At 38.7% G+C, this 10,412-nt stretch overlaps 1 protein-coding gene and 1 pseudogene across 1 annotated transcript; one reads left to right on the top strand and one right to left on the bottom strand.

Moving 5' to 3' along the window:
- The first annotated feature begins 274 nt into the window (after nucleotides 1-274).
- LOC102490050 (mRNA turnover protein 4 homolog pseudogene) lies at nucleotides 275-1,666 on the top strand (annotated as a pseudogene).
- An 895-nt stretch (nucleotides 1,667-2,561) lies between these two features.
- LOC106735274 (60S ribosomal protein L36a) lies at nucleotides 2,562-10,177 on the bottom strand. Its single transcript, XM_014589313.1, has 2 exons — nucleotides 10,166-10,177; nucleotides 2,562-3,005 (listed from the first exon to the last, which is right to left on the bottom strand). The coding sequence occupies exons 1-2, from the start codon at nucleotides 10,175-10,177 to the stop codon at nucleotides 2,562-2,564; spliced, it is 456 nt and encodes a 151-aa protein (XP_014444799.1).
- Nucleotides 10,178-10,412: the final 235 nt, after the last annotated feature.

Genomic DNA, 10,412 nt, shown 5'->3' with positions numbered 1-10,412 from the left:
CTCTCTCTTTCTCTCTCTCTCTCTCTCTTTCTGCATCTCTCTCTGGTCAAATTTTGAAAAGGGAATGAATAAATAAAATTAAAATAATTCTTTAAAAAAGAAAAGGAATGGGCAACTTGGCATTTAGTTGAAATACAAGTGAAGTAAGGGCCTTTCACTTTCATTAACTCAAGTATGTACAAGTAATTAAATTGTGTCTTCTTGATTTTCTCATCTGGAACATGGAACTGATAAACATGCTGTATCTATTTCAAAAGATGGCTATAAGGATCAAATAAAATGCTTATGCATAAAAGGACTTTGAAAACTATGATGTGCTCGATATAAGCTATTGAATGTCCTCTACTTGTAACATACATTTTCAATTTAAAATTTATAATCACTTCCTTGGAAATAGAAATGTAAGAGAAGCTGACAAGCTGCACCACCTTCTGCCACAGGAGGTTTCAGTGCGATGCCCAAATCCAAGCGCGACGAAAAAGTTTCCTTAACCAAAACTGCCAAGAAAGGCTTGGAACTAAAACAGAACCTTGTAGAAGAGCTTTGGAAATGTGTGGACACATACAAGTACCTCTTCATCTTCTCTGTGGCCAACATGAGGAACAGCAAGCTGAAGGACATCCGGAACGTCTAGAAGCACAACCAGATGTTCTTTGGGAAAAACAAGGTGACGATGGTGGCCTTGGGTCGAAGCCCAGGTGATGAATACAAAGACAATCTGCACCAGGTCAGCAAGAAGTTGCGGGGTGAAGTTGGTCTCCTTTTCACCAGCCGCACTAAGGAGGAGATGAATGACTGGTTCACCAACCACACAGAAATGGACTACGGCCGACCTGGGAACAAAGCAGCTTTCACTGTGAGCCTGGATCCAGGGCCTCTGGAGCAGCTCCCCCACTCCCTGGAGCCACAGCTGAGGCAGCTGGGCCTGCCCACCGCCCTCAGGAGGTGTGTGGTAACTCTGCTCTCTGACTACGAGGTGTGCAAGGCGGGCGACGTGCTGACGTCGGAGCAGGCCCGGATCCTGAAGCTTCTTGGGTACGAAATGGCCGAATTCAGAGTGACCATGAAGTACATGTGGGATGCACAGTCGGGAAGGTTCCAACAGGTGGGAGACGACGTGCCAGAGAGTGTGTCAACAGTCAGCAGAAGAATCAGAGGATGATGACGACGACTGATGGGAACTCAGGGCTGAAGGCCTTCGGCATGTTCCGGGTCCCGAGTGGACCACGCAGCACTGCCCCCACCCCTCTGAAGGGACGGCTGTTTACTTTGCTGCGGGTGAAGATGGGAGTGTGATGGGCACTGACTGATTCTATAGAGAATAAAACTGTCTGCAGGGGTCTGCCTGTCGGCAACAGAAAGGACTTCCCTTAGGAAAAAGGGCCTTGGGGGTCATGCTCCTCTGGGAAAACCACATTCTCTTAATCTGTGAGCCACAGCCAAGCACCCCAGCGCTGGGGCTCGTCCTCATGGCCTGGTGTGCCTTGCTTGGAAGAGGATTTTTTGAGTTCTCCTTGTGTGCCTTTCCTAACCCCCACACTCACTCTCTCTCATGCTCTCTCTTGCACAGTCTCTCCCTCACCACACACCTTTCCACTTGAGGGCTGAGAGTCTGACAGGTCCCAAGAAAATAGGAGGAGGGCCGGCAGGTGGCATGGTGATTAAGAGCGCGGGGCTCCCACATGATGGCGGGTGGTGGTTTGAGTCCCAGACCTGGTGCCTTACTTTCTCAGTTTCTCTCTCTCTCTCCCTCTCTCTCTCCCTCTCTCTCTCTCTCTCTCTCTCTCTCTCTCTCTGTCCCTCTGGTCAAATTAAAATAAATAAAGTTAAACAAACAAACAAACAAACAAACAAAAAGAAATGAAGAGAAAAATATTTTAACATAGAGACAATGTATCATGTAATTTCTGAAAAAGAATTCTTTACACCGACACTGGAAAAAATTAAGAGTTCTGTGCATTTTGGGTATATATACATATACACATATATATTTGTGTGTGTGTGTGTGTGTGTGTGTGTGTGTAGAGAGAGAGAGAATGCACTTGCTGAAAGGGGTAAAGAGAGAGCGAGAGAAAATGCAAAAGGACCTTCCAGAAAGGATGGGCATGCCGCAGTCTCTTCTCCATTCTCTTCTCATGCACCTGGAGTGTTTTTCAAGTCATCTAGTCCAGAACTCAAACCACACACTCAGTCATGTGGGATCTAGCCACATTAGTCACCATGCCACCTGGCTGACTCATCCATTTTTATATAATGCTGGTGGAAATGCAAAATGGTAATACCTCTGTGATGGAGAATGTAGCAATATCTAACTAAATTACATATGCATTTATTCTTTGACTGAAGAAAATTACCTTAAGGAATCTGTCTTGAATATATACTTCCATGAATAGGAAACAGCATAAAAATTACAGTATTATTATTTTTTTTACCACGAATCAAATTTCCCCAAAAGGGGAATTTTATTGATTACTATCCCCTCACAAAAAGACCAACTGTAATCAGATGAGGTGAACATTCACCTCAAGATTTTGTCGTCTTCATAATAAAAAAGATGAGGCTTAGAACTGGATCACTTGACCCTTTCTCTTTTTATCTCCTCCCAGTTCAAAATGCTTCCATCTCTTGATAGCCAGCATTCTCTTAGATCTGCAGTTGGGCTCAACACATTCAAGCTTCAGCACAATCTTCTTTGTAGTTTTTACCTTTTTTTGGAAAATAGGCTTAGTCTGTCCACGATAGCCACTCTGCTTCCTGTCATAATGCCGCTGTCCCTGAGCAGACAGAGAATCTTTGCCCTTTTTGCACTCTGTCATTTTATGAGGCTGGTGCTTGCCACACTTCTTACAGGATGTCCAGTGGGTTTTAGGGACATTCACCTTGTTTGTGGGCCTGCTATCTGCACAGAAAGAGCCAGTATTATTTTTAATAGCAAATTGAAACAACCCAAATAAGAAAGTGCTTAAATAAACTATGGCACATTCACACAGTAGAATAAAATAAAACTATTAAAAAAAAGCATACTTGTAATCTGGTATATAAACTATACCAGCTTATATAAACTATGCCGGCTTATAGATATCTAGAAAGAAAGGAAGGAAAGAAAATAATGGGAAGGAAAAAGCCCTTTTGCATAGAAGAATGTCAGTTTAATGTCATCCAGGCAGTGGTACAGTGGCAGTGCAGCCAGACTCAAAGGGAGTCTTGTGTTCACTTCCTGGGGCCTACCTACACATGCTGGGTACATATGTGTGCCTATGATCCGGGAGCTGAGACTGGGGATGTGTCTTGGTGTAAGGACTCTCTGTTGGGGGTGAGGGGTGCCTGCACTTCAATTTATCTGTCTCTCTCAGAAGAAATAAATAAGTTAACTTTAAAGAAACGTGGTATCAAGGGGGCCAGCAGGTAGCATGGTGATTAAGGGCACTGGACCCCCACATGGCCAACCACTGTTCAAGTCCTGGACCTGGTGGCTTGCTTTTTCACTATCCCTCCTTCTCTCTCTCTCTCTCTCTCTCGCTCTCTCTTCCTCGCTCTGTCCCTCTCTGATCAAATTAAAGTAAATGTAAAAATAAATAAAGTTAAATAAAGTAATTCTTTAAAAAGAAAAGAAAAATGGTATTAGGGCCAGCAGGTGGCACGGTGGCTAAGATACTGGACTTCCCCGTGGCCAATATTTTGAGCCCTGGGCCCAGTGGCTTGAAAATCATGCCAGGTGTATGTATTTGTGTGTGCCCAAAATTCTGAGAGAAGGTTGGAGGAAAAAGGACTGTGGTGTGGCCATCCTCCCTTGGGGGGTGGAGTGTGGTTCTCACTATCTCTCTCTCTGTCTCTCCCTGTCTCTCTCCAGGGAGTGCACATGCCCTATGACAAAAACCTAGAAAAGAAGAGAGAAGGAAAAGTGGTACCAAGTGATTTCCTGGGCATATATCTACCTGAAAAACAAATCAAGAACTTATAATCAACTACCTTTTATGTGAGAAATGAGAATAAAAGGAACAGGAAGAATAAACCATAAACTAATTAAAATGATTACCTTTAGATGTAGCTGAGTAAGAGAGCAGGGAAAGTGCAGCAGTGTAACTTTTTCAATTATGCCTTTTTGTATAATTTCCGTTTTTGAACCATGTAAATGTTTTACATATTCAGAAATAAAAATCATAGAAAAAAAAAAAGATGAAAAGCAAGCCTTAAGAGTGAATGCATGGGATTAGCAGTTAGCGTAATGGCTATGTCACTGGACTCCCATGTAGTCGACCGCGACCGCGGTTCGCATCCTGGACCCGGTGGCTTAAAACTCACGCCGGGCACGTGTGCGTGCGTGCGTGCCCAAGATCCCAAAAGGAGAATGGAGGAGAAGGGATTGCGGCGTGGCCATCCCTCCTGGGGGTGATTTCTCACTTTCTATCTCTCTGTCTCTCTCTATCTATCTGGCGAGTGCACACGCCCTATGGTAAAAACCTCTCAAAAAAGAAAAAAAGTGAATAAAAAAGAGTGAATGCAGAGGCCACCAGGTGACTTAGCGGTTAAAGCACTGGACTCTCACATGGCTGACCATGGTTTGAGTCCCAGACCTGGTGACTTGCTTTCTCACTCTCATTTGTATGTCTTGGACTGAATATTTACATGTCTCTCTAGGTTGGAAAGTTTTCTTCCATGAAGCTATTTTGGCACTAAAATCAGTCTATCTAAATAGTTTGAGAAAACTTGCTTAGCATACACAGAAGTTCAGACCTTAAAAAGCAGAGTGGGCTTTGAGCTATATTTAGGGATTTATTATCAAGGTTTATGTAGGGGGCCAGTTCAGTGGTACTGTAGTAGCATGCTCCTCAAGCTCAAGCGCTGCTGAGTCTACACGAAGGTCACAGATTCTGTTTCTGGTGAACTGTAAACATCAGGTGTGTGCACCCATGATCCTGGCTGGCTGGAAAAACTAGGGGAAGGAGGGTTGACGTGTGAGACCCTTTGAGGGTTCTTGTCTGTCTGTCTTTCTGTCTCTCACTGTCATAAAAGAAAAAAAAAATTAAATTCACTTTGAAAATTTTTCTGACTCAAATATTTTGTGCCTATGTAAATGGTAGCAGATAATCTTAAACTACTCATTTTCTTACCAAAATTCTTTTTTAATGGAACTCACCATAGGGACCAGCAAGTGGCATAGTAGTTAAGGCTCTCGACTCCCACATGGTCAACTGCATTTCAAGGCCCAGATGCAGTGGCTTGAAACATACCAGGCATGTGTGTACGCATGCCCAAAATCCCAAGAGGAAAATGGAAGAGAATAAATTACAGATTGGCCATCCCCCTGAGGGGGAGTGATTTCTTGCTTTCTGTCTCTGTTTCTCTCTGTCTCCCTGGCAAGTACATGTGCCACATAGCAAAAATCTCTCCATTAAAAAAGAAACTCACTCCAATATAAACAATTCTTTCCTTAGAGACTTTATCAATATTAGACTAAGTAATGAGCCTTTCCTTATTTAAAAATTTCATATCATGTTTATCATAGAGTTTTTGTGTTAATTTTTTATTTTTAAAAATATTTCATTAAAACATTAGTAATCTTGTTTACTGAGGATTTTTTACACTCCTTTAACCTGATATGAGTACATCATTCATCTCTAGTTCTAGTTCTGAAGGATACTGTAAGAGTTGAAAAAACACTGCTAGAGAAAATAAAAAGAGAGAGAAATGATAATTTTCAAAGTCATCCTAAATTCTATGATTCCTTGTAAATAATGTTTCATGTTCAGACATTGACAGTGGTATTATGGATGTGGACAACTGTGGTTCTTCTCACCTTATGGGATTTGCCAGGTTTTTAAATTACATGGTATCCAAAAAACCTACCACAGTCTAAATTTGTTTCATTATCAAAATTTGTTTCATTATCAATACCTACACCACTCTTGTGAACGGTTGCTTTGTCTTTATTTCAGTCATCTTTTATACTCTGTGTATGACCTATCAACAGTAGGCCTCTGGTTGCATTCTGTTTCCAAATGTTGATTTCAATTTGAGAATATATGGTTTTTATAAATCAAGGCTAAATGAAGTAGAGAAAATGACTAAGATGATAGCAGCTTAGTAAGTTGAATATTACTTTTATATTGTAGGCCCATGGCTTAGTCTAAAATTTGAGGTTGCATTGATATATTATCTCTACTAGTCTCCCAGAGGATGTTGCCAGTCTTTTGAATTAAACTTGAATAAGGTTGATTTGTATTCCTTGTTAATCAAAATTTGAAATGTTGACATTAGAAAATTTCATTCAGTGCTAATTATATATGACTTTTATGAAAGTTAGGAAGGAAAGAATCCTACATTTTAAAGTTTAGTATCAGCCTAAAGCCCTATGAAAACAATAGTGAGTAGCTTAATAAGCCATCTTAATAAGATACCTTAATAAAACTAACCATTATTCTAGCTTGCTGCATTTCACTTGGCAGGATAAAACTCAGTGACTCACTTCCTCCATCATTAATTGAAACTTTTCCAGGTTTAAAATGATCAAAAACCTTAGCAATGTTGCAGCAGCTCACCTCAACCTTTCTTGGCTGTTGAATCTCTTTAACAATATATATTCTTTAGGTAATATTTTAAACATCCTCTTGCATTTGGTATAAGATGAAAAAGTTAATTTGTGTTGATTTCTTTATACATTTTATTTAAACATAATATTTAATATTCATTATATGTAACATCACATGGTATTTAATTTCAACTATGTAGGAAAAGGCATCATTTGTCAAATTTTATAATAGTATATTAAATTTGGTTTAGAGACTGAATATAAATAAGAAAGTAGATTAAAATTTAGTAACATGTTATGGCATTAAATAACTGCTTATGAGATGATATTTGTAATTCTTAACACTTTACTTTTGAAATTAAATAATAGAGACTTTTCGGCTTTCATTTGCTAGAATATTTCTGCAGATAATGCATTGTGGGTGTCTGGCCTTTATTTCAATATTTTCTTTCTTTAACTGTTTTTTAAGTAATAGCTACATAATAAGCAATATGAGTACTTTGATCAAATAAATATGATTTATGGATGTGATGAAGACAACAGCCAAATTTACACATTTATTTTATGCCCCTCATTAATATATTTCAATGTGTTTTCTGTTTCCTCTAAGTATTCAGTGATCCATTAGAGATGGAAATTAAACAATCTACAACTGAGGAAGAAAAAAATTATGCTCAGAAACAGCATGTTGTCTAGCTATATTCATTTAAATGATCAATCACTCAGAGGTTGAGTCAGAAGCATGCCCTGCTGGTCTTGGCTTAAACTCCACTCTGCTTGCAGAAGCTGTCAAATTATTTCATTTGAAAAGGCAAAATAAAGGGGGCTTGGGAGCTGGTTCCATGACTTGATGATTTAGGCAGCCAGATCCCACATGGCCAACTCTGCTGTTTGACTTTTTTGACCCAGATGCTTGAGGAACATGATGGGCATGTATGCATGCATGCCCCAAATCCCAAAAGGATGTAGAGGGAAAAGGAATTGCAAAGCATCCATTCCCCAGGGAGGGTGCTTTCTCCCCCTCCCTGTCTGTCTGTCTGTCTCTCTCTGGCAAGCACACACAATAAATGAATAAATGGCAAAAAGAAAGTTTAATAATAATTTCATTCTTTGGCCTCAAAAATAGAACTTGGACCAGACAATACCTTTGGCTACATGATCTGTGAATTTTTAAATCAAGAATTTTAAATATAATGCTTTAGATAATTTTATTGTGTTGTTTTGCCCAACCTCTTTACTCTTTTATCAATGTTAACACATTTTATGTTTGAAAATATTTAAGAATAATCAAAAACACTTAAAATATTTACATTATTTATTAAGAAAAAATCGCAAATAAATATGAATGTCAAATTATCTGAGTTTATTAAATTAGGATATAAGTTGTTGAAAGAAAGGTATTATTGACTGTAAAAAAGTATGTGTTACATCATAGTCAATAACTATTAAAGACTTTATATATCTTTTTTTTTTCTTTTTTTTTGGTGAGGTTTTTTTCTTATTGGGCACATGCACTCTCCAGAAAGACAAGAGAGAGACAGAGAGATAGAAAGCGAGAAATCACCCCCCAGAGGGGATGGCCAGGCCACAATCCCTTCTCCATTCTCCTCTTGGAATCTTGCGCACACACGTACATGCACCCGGGGTGAGTTTAAGCCACCAGGTCCAGGACTTGAACCACAGTCGACTACATGGGAGTCCAGCAACATAGCCATTACACTAACTGCTTAGTCCCTAAAGGCTTTATAAATCTTCAAATGAAATTTTTTCAAAAAAGGAAATGTAATAGATTACTATATAATAATTGACTATATGCCTTAAAATACTAAGTAACTATTTTTCTCATCATGGACAGAACACACAATTTTGAAACCTAATTTGTTTATTTTTGTGGACTTACTAAATGTTAGCCTTTGCTAGTCCAGTTTACACCATTTATCTTTCCTATGCCAACATTCCGAATTTTGCTCTGAAGTATTCTACATCTCACTTTTATATGACACTAGCCTCAGAGCTAGCTTTTCCAGTTTACTGAGTAGACAGAATATTCAGTGACTGATAAATCAATAAAACCTTATTGTAATGTACAAACTCCCATCTCTATGAAGCAGTTATAAGCAAACTGTAAGTGAATACATGAGTCCAAAAAAAGATACGTTGTGATTATATTGACTCTGAAAACATTTGACTTTCATAGAATACATCACTTATTGTGTAGTATAAATTGGTTGTAGTAGTGTTCATAATTTTTTGAATAATGAATTGAGTGAATCGTAAAACAATAAAAATGTTTATACCCTATGAATACATTTTAAGTAGTTATTCTGAAGAGTTACATGTTAGTGGTAAATTAATAAATATGAATCATATTCTTATTTAGAGAGTAAAACTAGGACGTCTTAATGAAATTTTTATCCTTAGTAATTGAATTTCATACAGTTTCATATATTTTATATATATTATACAAAAATGCATTAAAAACTTTTAAAAATAATTTAAGTAACAATTTTAATACAACTCTACACTGTTTAAGTAATTATGTTTAGAAATAATTCCCACATGGCTGACTGCAGTTCCAGTTCCAGACCTAATAGCCTGAAAATCATGCCAGGCACCTGTGCATGCATGCCCAAAATTCCACAAGGAATATAGAGGAGATAGGATTATGGTGTGGCCATCCCACCAAGGGGTGTAATTTTTAACTATTCCTCTCTGTATCTCTCTCTATCTCTCTGCTCTCTGGCAAGTGCATGCACCCTATGGCAAAAACCAAAAAAAAAAAAAAAAATCACAATAGATAAAGAAATAAATAATTTTTTAAAGGAAATAAAGGAATAAGATTGATAATTGATGCATCTGGGGGCCAGTTGGTGGCATGGTGTTTAAGGTACTGGATTCCCACATGGTGACCACCGTTCAAGTCCTAAAACTGGTGGCTTGCTTTCTCTCTCTCTCACTCTCTCTCTCTCTCTCTCTCTCCCTCCCTCCCTCCCTCCCTTTCTCTGTTGAGTACACATACCCTATATCAAATTTTAAAAATAGGGCCAGCAGATGGCATGGTGGTTATGTCGCTGGACTCCCACATGGCTGACCGTGGTTCAAATCCTGGACCTGGTAACTTGAAAATTATACCAGGCACATGTGTGTGCATGCCCAAGATTCTGGGAGAATGGAGGAGAAAGAATTGCAATGTGGCCATCCTCCTGGGGGGTGATTTCTCACTTTCCCTCTCACTGTCCTCTATCTGTCTCTCTCTCTTTCCAGTAAGCACATGTGCCCTAAGGCAAAAAAAAAAAAAAAACTTTAAAAAATTAAGAAATTCTTTAAAAAAGAGAAGATTGATGCATTTATTTCATCCCTATAGCAGAGCAGTTAAGACCTGTGTATAAAAGCAGATTCCACATGGGCAATCTCAGTTTGAGTCCAGACACCAGTGACTTGAAAAACATGCTAGGGGTGTGTGTGTGTGTGTGTGTTCAAAATCCTGATAGGATAGAGAAATGAAGGAACAGGGACTGTAGAGTGACCACATGCCATTGGGAGAGTTCTCCCTCTCTCCCCCTCTCTCTCTCTCTCTCGCACATGTACGTGCCTTCTGGTAATTAAACAAAAGTCTATGGATACATCTAAGATTACTTTGGCTGTCATGTCACCCTGTTCATTTCAAAATAATTCCTGCTTAATGAACAAGTCTCATTACTCATTAGAATGTTGACCAAGTCTTAAATAACTAACCCATCTGTCTGCCTAATTCTTAAATGAGACCATAACTTTATGGTAAAACTTAGCTTAAATACTGTCTTCTCAATAGTTTACATCATTGTCAGAAATATCACTTTTAACTGCCAGAAAGTGGTTGATTATATTTATAATTGGTTTATCT

The sequence above is a fragment of the Tupaia chinensis genome, unplaced genomic scaffold (assembly GCF_000334495.1).
Source record: "Tupaia chinensis unplaced genomic scaffold, TupChi_1.0 Scaffold000350_1, whole genome shotgun sequence".
Taxonomy (NCBI): domain Eukaryota; kingdom Metazoa; phylum Chordata; class Mammalia; order Scandentia; family Tupaiidae; genus Tupaia; species Tupaia belangeri.
The sequence above is the reverse complement of the archived record's forward strand: the minus strand, read 5'-3'. Positions and strand labels throughout refer to the sequence as shown.